Source organism: Aphis gossypii, chromosome 2 (assembly GCF_020184175.1).
Source record: "Aphis gossypii isolate Hap1 chromosome 2, ASM2018417v2, whole genome shotgun sequence".
Taxonomy (NCBI): domain Eukaryota; kingdom Metazoa; phylum Arthropoda; class Insecta; order Hemiptera; family Aphididae; genus Aphis; species Aphis gossypii.
Window position 1 is genome coordinate 54,550,785 of NC_065531.1, and position 21,770 is coordinate 54,572,554.

The following is a 21,770-nucleotide window of genomic DNA, read 5'->3' on the forward strand; positions in this document are numbered from 1 at the left end:
AATACACACGATGACGGGTCGAAAGATTCGAACGCGTCGAGACGCACATCATCGCCGTTTGACGGGTTTGACTGAGCGCGAGACGAAAGATTTCGACCGAGGATTGCGCGCCGCACGACGACGGCGTCGACCTTGATCGATCTCGCGATGACAATGGGCGACTATATATTATATTATAATAATATTATTGCCGACGACGATCTTCGCACATTGTGCGCATCGATTGCGTTACACGGCGCGCATCACGCGTATATATAACGCGCCGTCCGTATATTGGACAGGCGCACTTTGTCGTACAATGTTTGTCGGGACGAACGCGATGTCTGTACGCGGCGGCCGTTCCGTCGCAGCCGCGGTCTCGGCGATGACGGCGATCACGGCGGCGATGGCGGTGATGACGACGACGACGACCCCGAGCACCGGCGCGGTGACCCTGGACAGCGTGGCCGTCCGGCTGGGCCTGCCCGAGGGCCGGGGCCTGTCGGGCGTTTGCCTGTTCAGAAGCGGGCCGGACAAGCGGCGGCGCGTCATGTTCAAATCGGTGGCGTCGGCGCGCAAGAAATACGGCGGCGGCGGCGGCGACTACATGGTGGCCGGCGACCTGGCCGCGGACCGGGTGTACGAGGGCACGTTCTCGCGGCTCGTCGACGGCGACCAGGTGGCGCGGTTCGGGTGCGACGGCGGCCGTCGGTTCGAGGTGGCCACGCCGTTCGTGGTCCCGGAATCCGATCTGGACACCATTCTGGCGGTCAAGGAGTCGATGGAACGGCGGTTCGGCGCGCAGCCGTCCCGCCGCGACCCGCAGCGGTCGGTCACCGCGGAACACGTGTCGGTGACGCTGCGCGGTCTGCGGCCGTCGTTCGCGGAAACCGGGATGGACGCGGCGGCCGCCGCCATCACCGTGGACGTGTTTCAGCTGTACAAGAAACCGCCGCCGCCGCCCGCCGCCGCGAGCGACCCTTGGGACGCGGCCGCGAAGCAAGTGGGCGCCGTCCGGTACTCGGCTTACCCGTACGCCAGGTACGCGCTCCGGTACCCGGTCAGCGATCTCGTGCTGGCCGACCTGCCACCCGACCAGATGATGGCCGTCAAGATCCGTCGCTCGGCTCCCGTCGTTCCCGCGCAGCCACAAAAGTCCGACGTGCACGCCAACCGAACCGAAAACGCTATTTTCATATACACCGGTGGCCTCTATCCCCGCGGCACTGCCAACCTGACGGACATGTTGGACGAACGCAGCGCCGGCAGAGGTGGGACGTACGCCGACGAGGCCGACGTGGACGTTGCGGCCACCTCGTACCAAATCGACGCCAAGCGAGCTCACAGCGATTCGTACGGTAAGTCCGCGGTAAACCACGTCCGGGGCAGGTAAAAGGGGTGCAAAGAGGGTAAAGTCTCCGGAAACGATATTATATAGTGACTGCAGACCCGACTAGCTAAAATTTAAAAGTCGTTTGACGGTTGTATTTTGCAGTTTAAATTTAAAATTATGCGGTTTTCGTAGCGTTTAGGGTTCGAACGTATCTCATATCTATTGAGTAGGAGGTCACTGTAGTATATTATGTATAATAGTATTTGTATAATAGTATTTGAATTCAACGATAAGTCATCACATATGCTAAAGACGATTCCAAGTAAAAACAATCTGACCTATAATTTGTATTTTATTATACTTATATTGCTATTAGAAATCAAAATATTGTTTATAATATTATAAAGTTATAAAAACTTTGTGATTAAGATTATTTAGAAAATAATCCAAGAAAATTAGTCAAAATATTTTAAAATTTTAACTAAGTATAGAAAATAGTAATTTAGCAAATACTTATAGTGGAATGTTTAAAGATTCCTATGATGTATTTTTTTTTTAATCAACAATCATTTTCAGTTGAAAGTCATTTGCAGAGAAGTTTTTATAATACTGTGGTATAATTTTCAAGTGCTTGTAAAAAATAATATTATGGCTTTACGCTATACTTGTTTGACTTTTGAAGATCCCGTTTTCCGATTATTTTTAAAAAATACTGTAAATGTTATTTATATACCTTTTCATCTTTAAAAGTGAGAACTTTTAATAATTTTATGTGACCCTTGATTAAAAAAAATTGAAGGACTTCAGGCATAGCGCTTAGAAGTCATCATTATAAGAATAATAAAAATTAGAATGTACTATATTTTCAAATATAAATAGTTATTTTATGCATGTACAATAATTAATGAATATTTTTGTTTTAATTTGACAAAATAGTATATACTATATACAATACATACTTAAATTATAAGTGCCTGTTATAGTATGAGAAAGCAGATTATAGTCTAAAGGTGGTTAATATTACAGAGCGATTTATTATTTCTATCATCGTAGTTCAATGTACGCTATAAGTGCTCAACACTCATAACAGTATATTATTGTAGGTATCAATAATTTATCAACAGTACCTATAATTACTAATCAGCGATGCTAATGAACTTTATAATTAATATGTGTATCAAGATTCAAGACCAATTCTGAAAAACATGACTAAACCATCTATAATAATAGCTATAGGTACTTACAATAGCTAGACCATGGCTAGCAAACAATATAGTATTAGTAATCGTTTCTAAATTGGCAATTTAATCAAGTACCTATACCTACCTAGTTATTCAAGTGGATAGGTATTATTAAAAAGAAGATGTTGTAGTTCGATGATCTCTCAAGGGATCGATGAACCAGAAATCGTTGGTATTCATTCTTTGATAAATAAATTAACTTTTAGGAATATATGTACCTAAATATATTTTTAATACGGAAATTTAAATTCGGCCTATGAAATAAAAATAGGTAAATTGTAAATATTATCATTGATTGTTACTTATAAGTTAGGTTTTAAAATAATAATAATATAAACATTGTTAACACATAAACATGGCCAAATATTATTTGCGGGTAACAAATATAATATTGAATCTTATTGCGTATAAAAAATTAGTAAGTTGCAAAAAATAACAACAACACTTATTATATATGAAATACGAAAATATCGAAATTCCAATTAATTTCTTACTTGACCAAATACCTATGTATACCTATGTAGTATGTAGCATATTGTTTATTATAGTTATTACTCATTAGTTTATTAAGACCTATTTAAAAATAAATAATTTTGTAGTCATACAATTTACGAGAACATAAATAATAATTTTTTAAATAAAAATAACGAATTTAAAAATAATTCAACTTTTTGGGGCTCTACAAGGATATTATTAAATTTTTACTTACCAACTAAACTATATTATATACCTAACTATATGCAATACAAAATTACTTATAATTTATACATTCATTAAGTTATAAATTATAACGTGCCTATATCAACGATGTTATTATGTATTAATACCTTTTAATTATTATTTTTAATACGTTTTAACTGTTTCAATGCATCAAATGTTAATATTCGTTAGCTTACTGATGTACACAATATGATTAAAATTTGCAGATAAAACATTAATATTTAATAGTATACTTACAATTTATAAATTATTGTTAGACTACTCAGACTATATACTGTTTAAAATATATTATAAACCTACATACAAATTAATTATATTAAGATATTTAATCAATTATTTTTGGTAGCTTGATCTTCATTTAATCCTTCTTTAGGTAATGATAATAATGGAAGTTAAGAATAATGGTGAGATTTAATGTATTGGGTATATTTGTTCATAATATTTTATTTATAGTGAAAGAAGTTCGACAAATACTTGTTGTAAATATGTGGACTGAAGAGAAAAAAAGATTTAGGAAAGTGTATTTAACTTTTATGTTAATAAACCTTTTATATTTATGTTAATTGGCATCTGAAAGGAAAGGGTATATTATACTTTATAACAGTGTATATAGTTTATAATCCATGCACATACAGGTAATAGATACTAATGGTATCATTTTTTAATTGAATTTAAAAAAAAAATTTTTATTAGGATGGAAATGGAAAGACTTAATATGTATAAACCTAATATCATTATTTGTACACATTCAACTTTAATAAATTTGTTCACAGATATACTCAAAAACACCGTGAAATGTTACACAGATGGTATGGTTTACAACGGATATCCATGTCGAAATTCTGATGTGTGTATACCTCTGGGTTGGTTATGCGATAGCCAAAAAGACTGTCTCGGTAAGTTATAATTTGTATAAAAATATATTTGTTTAAATATCGTAGTTGCATATAACATTTAGCCACCCAAATAAATTAAATATTTACATATTATATACCTATTTATGTTATTATTCTTTTCAACCATTGTAGAAGGCGATGATGAATACAACTGTTACAATACGGTAGATACGAATGGCGGAGACAATACCAATGGCGTGTACAACAATAATGACAATTGGTATTATACCCGTGGTACTTGCAAGAAATATGAGTTTCGATGTCGGTCACGAAGAATGTCTGTCTGTTTACCTAATTCTTGGCTATGTGACGGACGATTAGATTGTGATGACGGGTAAGTGAAAACATTATTTTTATATTTATGAAGTAAATATATAAAATGTATAAAAGTTTTATTTTCATTGAAACATTTAAATTTTAAATTTTGTATGAAGACTTTTAAAACTTGATTAATTTTTATAAATAAAAATATAATATCAAACAACAGATGGGATGAAAATGAATTTAATTGTGGCCGAACATACAGTGGACTGAGACCAGGAATTGGTGACTTCAACGCTCGAGAAGACCAAACGTGTTTAACCAAAAATAATTTTAAATGTTGGCAAGGAACAGGATGCATAGGTCTCCGTGCAGTCTGCGATGGAATTAAAGACTGTGCAGATGGATCTGACGAACGTGTGTGCGACAACTGGAGTTCACACTGTGATAGATTTACAGAATTTAGAGTAAAAATAAAAATATATTATAAACCTACACATAATACACTTAACAATATTGACAAATTAATGCGACAAAGGGTGCGTCTCGCCCTCGTGTGTTGTCTTCGTCTTACACACGGTTTGACATAATTAATTTCCATTCGTCAATTTTTCAATAGTGTGCTTTTAGTTTTGATATTAGAATTAATTGACCTATTATCAAACTTTTAGACAAAAACATTATCACAATTTTTAAGTGAGTTATGAGTATGAAAAATATTTTAAAATGTTCATTTAAAAATTAAAATATAATAAAAAACCAATGATAGAGCATCGATAATTTTCTCATCTAAAAGCTTGAAATGTTTTCTCACTCTTAATTCACTCTTATATCAAAACTAAAAGTACACTTGAAATTGGTGAACAAAAATTTAGTGTGTCGTACGCGTATAAGACGGAGACAACATACACATACACGATGTCATCTTAATTATTAATTGTATTATATAAAATTTACTTATATTTTTTTAGTGCTTGAATAACTTTAATACATATAATGCACGTAGTTGCATACCACGTCAATGGGTGTGTGATCTACAAGACGATTGTCCACACGGGGAAGATGAAACAGTCACCAGCTGCTTAGGAATGGATCACCCAACATTTAACGGTTTGGAAACTGATATTGATGATTTTTAAACAAAACCAATTTCAATAAGATTCAATTTAATATACTTAACTTATAAAAACTGTTTTTATATACCGTGTTAAATTTAAAGTTAACATTGTTATCATCTAGTATGCATTTTATAGAAAATTAGTGACAATTATATATTTATATAAATGTGTATCTTTACATACTAAAATGATTATTGAAAACGTTTCCCTATAAGAAACACAATCTATATAAATTATAAGTACTTACTACCTACATAATTTCTTTAAATAAATAGTATAGGTATTTTAAATTTCCGAATGTGCCTTTACAGTAAAAGTGTATAACTATAGGTATCAAGTCATAAAACGCAATTTAAAAATGTTTATATAGATACTATTAAATAGATAGGTTGCAAGTGGTTTTCAACTTTTTAATTTTAAGTTCTTATGCAACTGCGTATCGGTACATTGCCTATATATTTTGAAAATTTTAACACATTACTTGAAAATATATACCATTAATAATAAATCTAATATTTACCTCAGTCACTTATAGGGACCTACACTTATGAGTTTTTCATGTACCACTAATGGAACGCTTACCACCTTTTTAGGACTACTGGTATTTCATCTAAATGGAGTTAAGTTAAAGATTTTTAGTACCTAAGTGAAATAATAAAAATGACTAATGAGTGCTGCATTTTAAAATTGTTAAACCTTTCGGTACACCGTACACGCGCTTGCACATTATCACTTACTTTTTTTATGGTTTTCGAATAAAGTATAAATTATTTTTTTAAAGCAATTTATAATTTAATACTACGTTTAAGTAGTTTTTTGCTTTCTTAATCTTCTATAATTTTACTCATTCATACATATGTATGCATGTACAGTAACAGTTCTATAAGATAGAGAACAATGGAATTTATAAATATCAAACGAACGGCAGCAACCACCATATAAATCCCAAATAATCAAAAAACGATCAACTAAGACTGATGTTTGTATGATAATATGAAAATAATTTAAAGTAGATGTAATGAACATTTTAACATTTTACACTATTAATTTAGATTTTGTTATTTAATAAATATTGGTGTTAATTACTATATTTACAAACAAATCCACTTTGTATAAAATTATAGTAATTTAACGACTTAACTTAACCTTTAACAATTTAACCTAATCTATCTGGAGTTAAAAATGTCGTCACAATTATCTGCCAATCTCAATCATATCCCATTCATGTAAAAAAACATCTGTATAACCAGGTAGTTTGGTACCATATTGTCCATATTTCAGTATTATTGTTAATGATATATAAATTTAAGTTTCAAAAAGTTATACACTTATACTAACACACTGAGTAACCCAGGTGAACTAAATAACATAAAATAATTATGTATCTCAGTTCAATTTTCTAACGATTTTGTAGAATTTTCAATTGGTTAGTAGTGAATAAAATTATTTTAAAAACAAAACGTATTACTCAACCATCCTAATTCCTAAATAATATAAAAGAACCTAAATTGCTTTACTTTTCAATAATATTTATAAATGCTATTCATTGTAAGCTCAATTATAAATTTCAGAAAATCAGCAAAATTAGGGTGTTTTTTTTAGTGACATAAAAAAGTAAACAGCTGTCTTTTTTTTAAATACAGTTATCAGTACATTGTTGTACTGAATTTTCAACAAGTATATAAAATATAAAACATTTAGTAGATAGTTTAAAAATATATGAACAGGTAGTCAAAGAACATAAACTTCTAAATTACTTATTTACAAAAATAAATATATATGTATATATTTTATATCAATAATTCAACAAATAACAGAGTTTTACTTATATTTAAAATATAAAGATATTTACCCATTATAAACATACATCTTTTTAAACAACATAGTAAATTGAAATATGTTTTATCTTTAGTTCTTTGGTAGAACAAAGAGGAACTATCAAAAAATGATTAAATTAAAACCATGAAGGTAAAGATTAGACAATATCCTCAATCTTCTTTGGAGTCATATCGTTTAATATGGAGTATAGACATAGTTTCAAATAAACAATAACATCCACAATTTACAGCACATAAAGATTCCTTACTAAACCATTGAATCAAATGATTAGCATGACCACCGTGCCCGCATTTTAAGCAAACGTGAGCTGCACCTCTAACAGTAGAATTACATAGTGTACACTTCAGACTAAATCGTTGACATTGAACACAATATCCGTCCTTTACTGAGTCATTACATTTTAAACACTCAACAATGAATTTGTAAAAAAATACACTACTCTTTTGAGTTTGTTGTTTCAAAAATTTTTTAACACTGGTTTGTTGATCTAATAAGCCCAAATTATCTAATACATCCATGTATATTTTTTTATATACATCATACAACATATTTTTCTGGGAATCAGAATCCTCTAATAGTAATCCTTTGTCAGAAATTTCATAACATTCAGTTGATTCTTCTTGTCCCCTAGAAAAGGTAAAACCTTCTGATAAACTATTTGAACGTGTATATACTGGTGTTGGTGTCCTATCCTGTTCAATATTTTTTAAAGCTGGATTTGGATTAAATACACAACATAATAAAGCAGCAGTTTGAAAATCAGAATGATTGGCATAGTGTGAGATCAATGAATCAATCAAATGAATGGTGAACGGATGATTTCTCCAACTATTAATTTGGTCAATCGATGAAGTAACTTTCTTTTTTACATTGCATTTTGTATTGCAAGCATATGCAGCCAGAGTCCAAGTTTGAACTAAATCTTTTCTTTTAAAGCCATTAGTAATCCAAGCATTTTTCAAACAAGTACTGAAAACATTAGATATATCTAATTCATATTTTGAGGCTAAATCCTTATTGATAGGAAATAAACTTGACACATCGTAAATTGAAACTATTGGTTTATCTAGCTTGTCTTTTCTATAACTTTTTGAGCTTCGGCTACTGCCATCAGTTGGAGAATTTCTATTACTAAACCAGTAAGGTTGAAGTTTTTGTAGTGGAGTGTGGTTTGCACTATCTATTTTTTGTAGAGAAATAGATGGAAAAAAATCTGTTTTTCTCTTTGGTGGACTATTAAACCACAATAATGCCCCATTGTTACAAAATTTCAAACCCATTGTTTTGTGCTGTAGAATATTATAACTGTCTTGACTAGATATGTAAGTACTTGTACGATCATAATGAGATGGTGATTGTGAATACATCGAGTATGTTTTTTTATCATCTTCAGAAAATTGGGACTCTGAAAATGATATCCGGGACTTCCTCAAAGATACAACAAGCTCACGAAGACAAAACTGCACACAAGTCAAATTTTTAGAGACTTGTTTTATGGCTGAATCATACAATACTTTATGAATTTTATTTTTCATACTCGCATCATAAGTACTTTTGGTAATTTGGAACTGAGGTTCAACATTAACAGGATAATCCAATGGAAATGTCATATGTATAGTTATTGAATTATTATTGACTTTTACTAAAGCTATTAATATACGTCGATCTGGATCCTTTTGTTCAATGAAGATTTCTGAACCAACATTTAATGAGAGAAACTCTTGGTGTAAATTTACAATAGGTTCTTCACTATCTTCGGTATTATAAGAATCTTCACTAGCAGACATACAAAAACTTCCATCTTGGCCTTCATTTTCAAAATTTACATTATCAATGTCGTTTAGTGCATCATTGGATACATTACTAGTGTCAGAGGTTGGTGCATTTTGATCAATATCCAAATTATCATCATTCTGTTTTTCAATATAATCCATAGGCATTTCTTGAAGAAATGATACAATGTGCCATAATCTCATAGTTTGGTCTTTAGACCATGTTATAAATTCATACTCAGATGTTTTATCCTCGTTATTTTTCATCCATTGAAATTCTAATATCATATCTGAATGACCAACAAATGTATGAACAGGTGAATTAATGGAACTCAAATTCCACAGTATTAGATTATTGTCCACTCTTTTCTCAGGAGGGACTAAAACAATTAATATACCATCGCCGAATGGTGTATATTTAGCCCTCCAAACAGGCGTGATGGTATTCAAAACATTTTCCGTCTTCTTAAGATCGTTTATTTCAAAAAATTTTACAGTGCAATCTTGACTACAAGTGACTAATTGATTTTCATTTGTATAACTCCAATCTAAACAATGTATATTACTGAGATGAGCTGTAATATAATGAATTGGATTTTTAGCTTTTCTTTGATCCCATATTTTTACTTCTCCACCATGAGCAGTAGCTATCAAGTGTTTAGTTAAATGATTCCATCGTACTCTTGATGCAGGAATAATAGCTGAAAGCGATAAAGCTGGCCTAGTATTATCTCTAATATCCCAAATATTTACAAATGAATCCATAGAAGATGAAGCTAAGGTATTTGGATCAGAGCCATGCCAATTTATGTCTAGTATAGCTCGTGTATGGGTATTTAATCTTACTGAAGTTGCAAGGTTAACATTGTTTTTTAAACTAAGTAATTGCAATTGGGTACTTTGTGCCAATGCACATAAATGCTGGTTATGATATGTCGGATTCCATTCGAGAGCTTTTATTTCATATTTACAAGATCTAGGATAAAGAATATTTGATGATTTATAAATTTCAACAATACCATATTTTTTACGGCCAGCTAACAATACTATGGATCCAGTATAGTCTATAGCCATTTTATGAGCATCAAAATCTCTAATTTCAATAGCATTGTAGTCACTACTCCACCTTGTAGCCATTTTGGTATTATCTAGAAATAAATAAGATCAAAATTGTACATTCGTTGACTTTTAAATAATTTAATTTAATTTATTTTTCTTACTAGTTTCAAAACTTTTTATTTAAAATGCACAAACAACAAAATCATTATAAACAGCCTTTGATGGAATTAAATAATTTACATATTTACTTTATGAAAACATTCTTATTTTCCAAATTAGTGTAATCTGAAAAAGAAACAAATAATTTAAAAGATATTATTTTATTCAACATAGGTATTTTTCATATACATTTTTATTAATCGTAAACAATAATAACACATCCAAAAAATGTTGATACTGGTCTAGTTGACTTCGCCACATACATTTATCGTGTTTTCAATGTTATTATCAATAATCAATAATTATTAATTTATATAAAAATGTACGAACAATAATACATTTTACATTTATGATCATACATAAAAATTCAGGCGATTAAAATAAAAATAGATTAATAAAATGGATAAATAAACTGTAAAAAAATTATACACATTTTATGTATATATAAATAAATATAATATGCAGAAAATAATAAAAAATTATGCAGGTGGCCAAAACTCTGTAGTAAATACATTTTATAACATCAAAAACACAATAGATTTACATCTAGCAAGTTGCAGCCGTCAACTAAACCTGAGTAGCGGGGGTCAACTAGACCAGTACCAAAATTTTATATTTTCAATATCAAAATGTTTAATATTTAACCAATAATAATCATTAATCAAGTACCCATGATTTTACAATGAAAAATTATATCAAAATATCAAACTAAAACTATTAACACTAATTAATATTTAGGTACATTACAACTAAAAATAATAATAAAAAGTAATAAATTTACTCATATAAAATCAATATAAAAATAACAGAAATAATTTTAAAACTAAAATGAAATATATGTTTCAAATTAACTAATGCTTTAATTATGTACACTTACTATCTCATTTAATTAACTATAATAAATAGGAACATAGTATAAATATTTGTTTTGAAAAAATGGGGAATTCAGTATCAATAATGAATATTTTTTTGTAATGCATTATGGAACATAATTAAGATTATGTTTTTTATTATGGTAAATAATTCAGAAAATTACCTTGAGTGTTATTTTTCATTAAAAATAGTAAGTAGAGATAGAAATAGAAATTAATTTTACTCTGATGTAGAAAATAATGAAGAATAATAACAAACGAGAGGTAAGTAAATTGTTAAAATAGATACCTCAATACCTGAACAGAATATATAAAATAGTATAATGGTTACTGTTAGTCTTTAAATTATTGTTTAATCTAAATATTAACCAATAATGAAGGTATGACCATACGATCAAATTAAATCAAATTATTTCTTAATAAAAAATTTATTTTAATGAGAATATTAGGAAATTAATTACGAGTAAGTATTACTATATAAGAACCTAGTAAATAAGATAAATAATAATTTTATTTTTACCTTTACATCCAGAAATAATTATTAATTAAATAGACTCTTCTGTGTATGCAAATAATGAAACATAAAAAATTCACAATAATAGAGCATGGACATAAGATTTAAGCCTCAAGGTAAACCTTGCATAAGAATATTAAATTTTCAATGTAAAAAATCTAAAATTCTAAAGAGTAGTGGATCAGTATTAGAAAAAGGGTCAAAAGACTCAAAAAGCAGTTAATATTTTAAATCTAAAACATTACAAATTTACAAAATTGAAAATACGAGTTATGACTGTACCGTCTGCGCTTATCACCTAGTCTGTAATCACTAGTCGCAATAAAATGTTGATAAAAAAGTATGTGCGACATGTGGCCGATTATAATTGATAACAAGAAGTCGACTTTGACTTTTGAGTTTACACAAATGTCAAACACCCATATACTTGCATTATTTCAAAAATACAAAAATAAAAAAAAATTCAGCATAGTACATTGCACATATCATGTGTATCGGTGCATTATGCATTTATGCATCACCCAAAAAAGTAAACATTTTTAAAAGTTATCATCGATATGTCATGCGCTCCTGAGTCCAAACGGCACCTAGAATAATTATTTCAATTACACGTGCACGGTGCACGTGTTCTGATAGATTATAACAATGCGACAAAATTCTGCGACGTAGATCGTAGACAATACATTCTAGTAAATTGCGAAGAATATACCTTATACCAATAATTATGGGTAGCAGGGCCGGATTGTTAAAAAAAACGGGACCGAGGTCAACAACTAAAGCAGCCTTCAACCCCCACTACTTAAAAATATAAAATTATATTTAAATCATAGACGTATAAGCTAAGGTGGCTTGGGAGGGTGGTACACCTACTCGCCTCTGAAATTCTTTTGCTAAATGTGGCAGTTTGATAACTATTTTAAAATGTGTTAATTATTTGGGTATGCCGTCAATTGGACGAAAATTATTGAGTGGCGTCACGAACTTAATTTTTTGGGGCAAATGCCCCAAACAATTTTAGGTGGGTGAGTAATTTTGTTAGATTGAAACAATATTTTTGTATTGAACTATAGACGCAATTAGACCTCAAAAACAGGGGGTGCTAGTTATGTAAATGCATCACAGAGATATAATGCTTTTTGATGCAACCAATTGGATAAAAATAGATCGTAAGCAATATATTTCTCCGTAAGGTATACCTTATCGTCCTTATAGTTAATCGTCTAACAATAATGTGGGAATATCCAGTTAAGAATGAATAATATAACTTACGATCAAATAATTAAATATTTTTCAGGAAATTTAAAATTTTCCATAATTCTAAAACATAACATTCATGGTATTTTAATAAAATAATAAAAGTTAGATATAAAAAAACAGGGGGTGCTAAAGACCTCTTGCACCACTGTTTTTAACAATCATTATAATGTATAAATACACCTAGGAATATAATTATTATAAATAATATAATGTATATCAGCAGGGCATAAATGGTGGGTGGGTGGATATCAAATTTATTTTTCTTACTTGGTCGACAGCCACTTTTTCTAAAAAAACGAGTTTTTCGTATTTTTCACGGTGTTTAATTCAGGCCATCATTTCACAAACGCACTATACACATTAAAAAAACGTCATAGTATCGTATAGAACAATAATAATATGGAATATCTCCGAATTTAATGTCAAAAAATACGAAATACCGTATTTTTTAAGAAAACAATTTAATGAATATTACTTAGTGAAGCAGTAAGTTTTCAGATTCAAAATTCCACATATATGATCTAATGCGTTGCCTTATTAACGTACATGAATAAAGACGTAAAAAAATCAAATTTATTTTTCTTATTAATACAATTGAGAATTTTTGGATTTTGTGATAGTCGTGGAAATGCGTTCTAATGGCTTGCTAAAGTTTGGTGAAAAAAATTTGTAAAAAAGTGATTATTTCACTTGTGGGATGCTGGAGTACTGTTTTAAAAATAGCTGGTAAAAAAAAGTCGTGCATATGCATTTTAATGACGTGACCTAGTTTTTATGTAAAATTTTCTATGAGGGGCCCAGTGTTACGTACGTAAAATAAATACAATATTTCGGTATCTACAATTTATATCAACATCCAGCAATATTAAATAAAATGAATTACTGTAAAAGTTACATCTTAAAATATATCATGAAAGATATTTGATAGTATTGGCCGGGGCGTGCTCAACTTTTTCTGATGGTTGGTGGAGGGTAGGGGGATTAATTGTATTTTGTTTTGTTGATTGTCATGGACACAAAATGTATGAATGCGTAACTAAAAAAGTTCATTGGGGAGATAGTGTAGTATACACATAAATACAATCTACTTTTTACTCCCGCATTTGAAGTATAAGTCCTAAGTCCAGAAAACATGTTATTTCTGTAGTTACCCCTATTGTAAGACTATTGGTCCTCGTGGACTTCGTTACAGCCATATTGCGGCGAGTTTACGGTCATTTCCAGTTTTTAATAATTATAGTATAGCAGTAAGCTATTTTATTTTATTTTATGTTTTATTGTTTAACTTAATAAAGTAATTGTTTATATTTTAATTTATAACTACCTACCTCCTAACCAACGACTCAAGATCAACCATGGAACGTGCTACGTCGTTTAAATAATTAGTTGTAAACAATCACAATGTCCTGCATAGCGATCACTACAAGGCTGACAGACCATATTATTTTCCGATTAGAATCGTTTTTTTAACACAGATATATTATTGATTTAAAATTTAACTCACATATAATTTTAACCTACTTGACATCTTATGTACAGTAATGAACAAGAGGTACTCAATTGCCCAACTTTTTTTCTTTACTTCTTAACATGTAGTCATATAGATCTTTTGGATTAATCTACTAAAAGAAATGTAATTATATTAATGAATTTATGATTATTAAGTATAAACTTAGTTAATATAAGTTTAAGACAAAATAATTTTTAAAATGTTTCTGGAACACTCTTAGTTCACCACAACTTTCAAAATATGCCGTTTAATTTTTTTTATTGATTTTATGGTAAAAAGTAATAAAATTTCACATATAAGTGTATTTGCTTGTAACTGAATAACTATGTAACTACTATGTATTTATTGTACTATTATTATTAGTTTATTAATTTAAAATTTTTATTTACGTTAGTCAGTAGATAATTCTTAATTCGTGGTTTACAAATAAAATTAGTTTCTGTATAATGAAATAATTTTGGATATAATTTGAAGTATTGAGTCAATATAAAAGAGTAATATATTATTTAAAGAAAATATATCACACATTGCTGCTATAAAATGGTCAAAACTACAAATTAGTTTTAGCATGTTCTGTAGTAAAACATGGATTACACATCTGCACATATTTTATTCTTTAACTTATTAAATATGAAATAAATAAATTTCTAAAAATTCTTGTAACTAAAATATAAATAGACAATAAAAACTAAATGATAATGTTTTTAAAATCATATAATTAATATAGAAACATTTTTACAAATATTCAATTTAATATTAATTGACTTGACCTGGTCTCATGATAAAATAAATTACATTTGTCAATTCATAGAATTAAGTTTTATATTTTAGTCAAGTTAAATAAACTTGTAACAAAAATTTTCATATACAAATTGAAAGATTAAATTGATTATATTTAATATATTTCACGTCATAGAATTAAAATATAATATTGTTTAAAAACATATATTATTATCATGAACCAAATCACAACCAATAATAATACTTATTTATGAAAGTATAACAAACAAATAGTATGTATAAATTGTTGAATTAGTTATGAAAAATAATAAAATTACTCTTTAACAATTTTTATTAGAAAATAACCACAAGATTTAAAATAACTCTTAGTGTAATATGCTAAGATTATTGCTCAAAAACATAGCTTATTTCATAGTTCCATACACAAAATAAGTTAAAATGTAATAAATTATACTAATTAGATCTTACTTAATATTGTTGTTTTAATGCAACCATGGAAAAACAATATTAGATGTGCTTTAAATGTAACTAAATGTACTTAAGTCACTTTATTTTGATGAAATAATAGTTTTCTAAATAACAAAAATCACAAAATAGAAATAATAAAAATAATAATAAATGAAACTATTTAATTTTAAGGTTTAATATTAATATTGTAAAATAAAAAAAATAATAGTAATTATTTACAATCTTAAATATAGCTCTTTTAACATAAGTACTGGTTTTTCATTAATTATCATAACTATAAACTAAATATACTCGTCAATTTTCAAGTAAATTAAACTGGGCTATCTTTTAATATAGATCCAATTTTCTTGTGAGCATATTCCAAGCATTTTCCTAATTCAGGGCTACAGCCATGTTCAGCAATTGTATTAAAACGGTATGTACGGAAAACATTATTTTCAATAAAGGTGACAGCATTCATTAATGGACACAATATTACTTTTGTATGATCTGTGAAGTTGATCTAAAAAAGACGCAAAAAGAATAAAATATACTTAACATGCAAATACAAAACTACAAAATGTTAAGTATGCTACATACTTGTAAAGTGCCGTTAGTAAGTTGCATAATAACTGATGAAGTAGACCTATACCATTGGTACATGTATGGTGTACGACTCAATTGGTCTGCATCTTTAGCTAATATATCAGCACCAGCTTTAATAAGATGATCATTCATGTAACGTCTGAAGTACATCAATAACTTCATTTTTTTCTCTAACGACGGTGGAGTATGTTCAGTTGTATGGTATTGTTCTGAACCATTTCTTTCTATGTAATGGACATCTCTAAAAAAAAATTACAATAATTATTAAAATTATAGATTTAAACATTACAAAACCTTACTTTAGATTGGCTAAAAGTACTATTCTGGTAAAATCATTGAACATAACACCAACACAATCATCAGATAATTCATATCCAAATCCATATTTATCGGAATAGTCCACCCATTTACTAACCCAAATGAGAGGTTGAGCAGCTGGGTCAGTGTTTTCCTCTAAAATGTATAAAAGTATTATTAAGTAAATTCCTAATATAGTATATTATTATTGTAAAATTCATACCCATGTTTTTCATTCCTTTCATGGTTGGTTTACATTTCAATAAATTTCCCAATTCTCTTTCAAGGGACATCATGTATTCTTTACAGTCATTGGATGAAACACCATTTCCAGTAGTTGGTTTATTTGGAATATTAAACATTGGCAATTTATTAACCGGATCTTGAGGTTTAGAAGCAACTTTAATGATGGCAGCTTTGGGGCTATTGAGTTCTGAAATAAGTTTTTTTTTACAAAATTATGATAGAAACTTTAAATAATCAAGTTTTAACATAAAATAATTACCATTGAGTGGTCTGCGATTAGAAATTGATTCTCTGTAATTGATAGAATCAAAACGAGGAGCCATTGTAAGACATGATGGAGGTAATTTTTTAGGCATATAACCAGTAGTAAAGAAATCAGCTTTCATTATATCAGATACACAAGGACGTTTTTTAGGATCATATTGAAGCATTTTATTAATTAATGAACTAGCATTCTTATTTAAATGAGGTGGTAAGCTATAATCACATCGTGCAATCCTAGCATATGTTTCTTTCAGAGAGTTTGTCTCAAATGGTGGTTTGCCAACTAATAGTGTGTACCTAAAATATAATACAATAGTAATAAAAATAAACTATAAGTATTTTTATCATTTTTTTTTTTTAAGAAACTTACATTATACAACCAATGGACCAAACATCAACTTCAAAACTGTGACCAGTCTTGCTAAGAATCTCTGGAGCAATATAATTTGGAGTGCCACATAATGTTCTAAATATAAAGAAGTGTTATTTAATTTAATCAATATAACACAATATAGGTAAAAACAACTATTACTTTTTACGTTGTCCATCATATTCAATTCTAGCAGCCAAACCCAAATCTCCTATCTTCACTTCCATTTCATCATTTAAAAATAGATTTCCTAATTTCAGATCACGATGAATAATACCCTGATTATGTAAATATAATGTCCCTTCAAGAATTTGAAATACGTAGTAACGTGTTTCGGGTTCAGTAAGAGTTTTTCTTCTCCTAAAGCATAATAAAAATGAATAGTATAAATAATTAATAGTAGGTATAACAATAAATTCAACAATTTACCATACAGTTTTTACCTAATTCAGTCATTATTACTTTTATAATTAAAATGAAATTATTTTATTTAAATATTCAATTAAGATATAATAACAAATTATAGCTTTGGTTGGTAAATGTAAAGAAAAATATTAAGTTTATAATATTTATAAAATATAAAATGTTATTCAACAAGTATAACAATTAGTCAGAATATTTGAATATTTACATTATTATTATGTTTTGTTTATTTTCCAAATAATAGATTTTTATTGAATTAAAAATTATTGATCAAATATGTTATACAAAAACTAAACCTAATATTAAATGATTTAAGTGAATATTTCCATTAAAAGTTATAAAAAAACATTTAATATAAGTGTCAATAAATTATTATTAAAGGTAAAAATATACCGTGTGGTTCTATATTTTAAAATAATTATTTATAAAGTTCCAATTCAAAACAACTTTGTCAACAAAATTCTAGTAAAAATCAATATTGTGTTAAACTCAGAAACCTGATACTGAATGACACACTAGGCTTTACAGATTGCATGACAATAACTCCTTAGCATATTTGACCTAAATCAGAAAATTACATAGATAAATTAACTTTACTTAATAATTATTATCATGAAATATTTTATTAGATGTTGTAATAAAACCTAATTGTTCATTTTTAATTTATAAGGGTATAATTATAAGCAAAATTTAAAATTTTTAAAAGATGATTATTATTTGTTTACATACACATTTTATATTCAAAGAAAATATGAATTTCATTTTATTAGTTAGTAACTTTAAAACGCTGGTTTTAAAAATAGAAATAGATTGTACATTTATAATAATAATCAAAGATAAATTCATAATTATAATCTGTATAATATTATATTGTTACATTTATAAATTCCTCATTACTATACCACAAATAGATTTTAATTATATTAATTATTAATACTTTAAATATACTTTTTGACAGTTATTCTATAGTATTAAAAACATATATTTAAAACTCAAGCATGTAAATACCTATTTATTAAGAATTCAGCTTATTATCAAAATACTAACTTATGCAGCTCCATCATTGATCTTTTCCGGCAAAGTTCCAAAACAATATAAACAAAGTCATTATCCTCAAAGAAACTATGAAAAGTAACAATGTTTGTATGTTTCAACATCTTGTGAATATGTATTTCTTGTGTCATTTTATCTTTTTGGTTGTGTTTCAATAGATATTTTTTGGAAACAATTTTTCCAGCAAAGATTTCTTTAGTTTTCAAATCAACAATTTCATAACATTTTGCAAAACCTCCCTGTAAAAATATATGAACATAGTTTTAAATGAAAATATTTATCTCACATAGATGAACCAATGGTTCCTGACCACAAAGACTGATCAAGAATATTAGAAGGGTTGCTTGTCCCATAGATTTTGAAGTTCACAATAGTTATTAAAGATATACATCCACATTATATTTCAACAACTAAATTATAAACAAAGAACAATATTTTATTTTATTTTTTAATAACTTTCATTTAAAAAATTAAATGCAAAATAATTTTAAAAGTGTGTTGTGCATAAATGCTACTAGTTATACTAGTTAAAGTTATTAAAGTAAATAATTGAAAGCCCATAATTTAAAATTGTATTTGAACAATGATCGAATAAATTAAGGTCTTCGTATATTTATTGTACATCACACGGTTATAGTATTAAATCAAAAACATATTGATACTTAAGATTAAGAATTCTGGTTTTGATTTTGAGAATTTATATTTTTTTAGTTTAATACTTAAAGTTTTGTGAACTAGGGATATTTATGATTTAACTTTTAATAAATACCAATTATATTTTTATTACCTGTAACAAATTTATACATAGGGATGACTGATATTTTATTTTAGATTTGATATAAATGTTATGTCTAAATAAAAATATCCAAAAAATATTGGGTAGGTAAACATTTTGAAATCAATTTTATTAATTAAAATCAATTTTGTAGATTAGTTAAGTTTAAGTTATGATATACAAGTACTTATTTAGGTGCAATATAAATATAAACTTAATACTATTTTTTGGAAGGTATACCTAGATAATATTAATTGAATTGTATATCTGTACACAAATAAAATTGACATTAAAATATTTTCAGGTTCTCCTAATATATATCTGCGCCTTCTATAGGTAATACATTAACAAAAACCATATACCTATTGATATAAATTAAATGAAAACTATTATGAGAATTATGTATGTATAAGTTGTATAAAACTTTTTTGTTTTAAAGCACATAAAAAAAATAATACAATATATAATATTAATACTAAAACAACAACTAAAACATAAAACATATGGCCGACAAGGGGTGTCCTAACACCCATATCACCCCCTAAATACGCCACTACTACCTACCAAGAGTAATTTTTTTTAATTTTTTGTTTTGTACTAAAACTTAATATGAGAATTATATTATAAATACATCAGGTTTTAAATGGTTGTTATTTTTTATCGGAAGACTTGGTGACCATTAAAAAGATCAACAGGTATGGGCGCTTGTAGTGCACATGTAAATTGTAATGCAAATTGTTCGTTAAAAATTACAATAAGTATGATGGGAAAACGTTATAAAATCGTTTTCTTTCTGAATGACGATAAACATTTCATAACGTATCTCGAGAATATCGTTAATTCAACCAATTTGCTACGAGAAATCAAAATAAAACGGGTAGACCACTAAATCGCTTAAATAAATTGTATAATCCCCCAACAATAATCTTTAAAAAACATCGTGTACGCATGCAGACTTAAACGTCAAGTCCCAGTTAAAAATTTAAGTTACCTTTCCGAGAAAACTGCCTTTTTGATACTTCTTGTTGGTCTTGTTGTCGAAAATCACGTCCGGGATTCGGACTTCTTCTTCTTTTGGTCTAGACGACATGTTGGCTGTTGACGGTAGAACTTAGGATTTATAGGACAAGTGGCAACCACGGACTCAACGATCGCCGCCGACAATGAACAATTGTACACTGACTAGTAACTACCGTGTTGATCGGCAAAAAGTATACGTTAACAAAGGAATTTTAAAACGCAGAACGTAAACGTAATACGATTTAGCCGTTGCGACGTTCAGAGGAGCTTTTAACGATGATAGTAATGATGGTAAATATTAAATAATAATAATAATAATAACAATACAGTTTTGTTTGATTAGGCGGCGGGAACCAGTAAAACGGCAGCAGCCCCGGGGGTGACGGCGGATAGGTTATGTGCGTGTTTTTGCGCGCACGTCGAACGACAAAAATCGGCGCGCGTTCGGTCTGATGGTCGTCGGCTCCAAACGACTGCAGCAGGGCGACAGCTAACGGTCGTACTCGTGGACGGGTTTGTCGGCGACGGCGGACAACGAGCACCAGTCGCGGAACAAGACGTTATGAAAATAACCGTTAAATTGAAAAATACGTTTGGAAACACACCGCCCACCGACTGTAACCACCGAGCGCTGTACGACAACGATCACTGCGCAGTGCGCGACGCAAACACCGTCTACCGTCGTATGGTTGGCGGCGGCGGGGTGTAGACGAACGGCCGTTGGTCGTGGAAGAATAAATCGCGCGGGTTGCGGGTACGGCATAAATGCCGCATAATCCTGCATTCCTGCATAATGTAAAATAATTCATACATCTATGTTTGTTATAACTTATAAGTTATAACTTATAATAATTAATAGCCAATAGGTAGTTATTAGATAGTTTCAAACAGTGGTTTAGGGTTCTACCTAGAGAGCCTATATAATAATTACTATTATTATCTAGGCTCTCTAGTTCTACCCATTGGCTGATAGGTCTTATTTTATATTACCGGGAATT

The 21,770-nt window shown here is 29.6% G+C and overlaps 3 protein-coding genes across 3 annotated transcripts; 1 reads left to right on the plus strand and 2 right to left on the minus strand.

The window, feature by feature from the left end:
* The first annotated feature begins 215 nt into the window (after positions 1 to 215).
* LOC114131583 (uncharacterized) lies at positions 216 to 5,726 on the plus strand. The gene is made up of 5 exons (XM_050199564.1): positions 216 to 1,337; positions 4,047 to 4,169; positions 4,302 to 4,503; positions 4,657 to 4,897; positions 5,402 to 5,726. Exons 1-5 carry the CDS (start codon positions 299 to 301, stop codon positions 5,567 to 5,569), a joined length of 1,773 nt encoding a protein of 590 aa, XP_050055521.1. The 5' UTR covers positions 216 to 298; the 3' UTR covers positions 5,570 to 5,726.
* A 1,575-nt stretch (positions 5,727 to 7,301) lies between these two features.
* Positions 7,302 to 12,066, minus strand: LOC114131594 (GATOR complex protein WDR59). The gene is made up of 3 exons (XM_027996852.2): positions 11,770 to 12,066; positions 10,380 to 10,503; positions 7,302 to 10,307 (listed from the first exon to the last, which is right to left on the minus strand). Exon 3 carries the CDS (start codon positions 10,294 to 10,296, stop codon positions 7,537 to 7,539), a length of 2,760 nt encoding a protein of 919 aa, XP_027852653.2. The 5' UTR covers positions 10,297 to 10,307; positions 10,380 to 10,503; positions 11,770 to 12,066; the 3' UTR covers positions 7,302 to 7,536.
* A 3,734-nt stretch (positions 12,067 to 15,800) lies between these two features.
* Positions 15,801 to 21,423, minus strand: LOC114131580 (serine/threonine-protein kinase polo-like). The gene is made up of 9 exons (XM_027996833.2): positions 20,744 to 21,423; positions 18,972 to 19,216; positions 17,664 to 17,861; positions 17,502 to 17,597; positions 17,127 to 17,428; positions 16,845 to 17,054; positions 16,624 to 16,777; positions 16,319 to 16,565; positions 15,801 to 16,241 (listed from the first exon to the last, which is right to left on the minus strand). Exons 1-9 carry the CDS (start codon positions 20,840 to 20,842, stop codon positions 16,050 to 16,052), a joined length of 1,743 nt encoding a protein of 580 aa, XP_027852634.1. The 5' UTR covers positions 20,843 to 21,423; the 3' UTR covers positions 15,801 to 16,049.
* Positions 21,424 to 21,770: the final 347 nt, after the last annotated feature.

What these genes read in the sequence shown, in the direction of transcription:
- LOC114131583 (XM_050199564.1), top strand. Translation starts at nt 299, where the DNA reads ATGTTTGTCGGGACGAACGCGATGTCTGTACGCGGCGGCCGTTCCGTC. An exon ending in AGCTCACAGCGATTCGTACG is followed by an intron (nt 1,338 to 4,046) that starts GTAAGTCCGCGG and finishes ATTTGTTCACAG; the next exon opens with ATATACTCAAAAACACCGTG. An exon ending in ATAGATTTACAGAATTTAGA is followed by an intron (nt 4,898 to 5,401) that starts GTAAAAATAAAA and finishes ATATTTTTTTAG; the next exon opens with TGCTTGAATAACTTTAATAC.
- LOC114131594 (XM_027996852.2), bottom strand. Translation starts at nt 10,296, where the DNA reads ATGGCTACAAGGTGGAGTAGTGACTACAATGCTATTGAAATTAGAGAT.
- LOC114131580 (XM_027996833.2), bottom strand. Translation starts at nt 20,842, where the DNA reads ATGTCGTCTAGACCAAAAGAAGAAGAAGTCCGAATCCCGGACGTGATT. An exon ending in TAATCGCAGACCACTCAATG is followed by an intron (nt 17,055 to 17,126) that starts GTAATTATTTTA and finishes AACTTATTTCAG; the next exon opens with AACTCAATAGCCCCAAAGCT. An exon ending in GAAAGGAATGAAAAACATGG is followed by an intron (nt 16,778 to 16,844) that starts GTATGAATTTTA and finishes TATACATTTTAG; the next exon opens with AGGAAAACACTGACCCAGCT.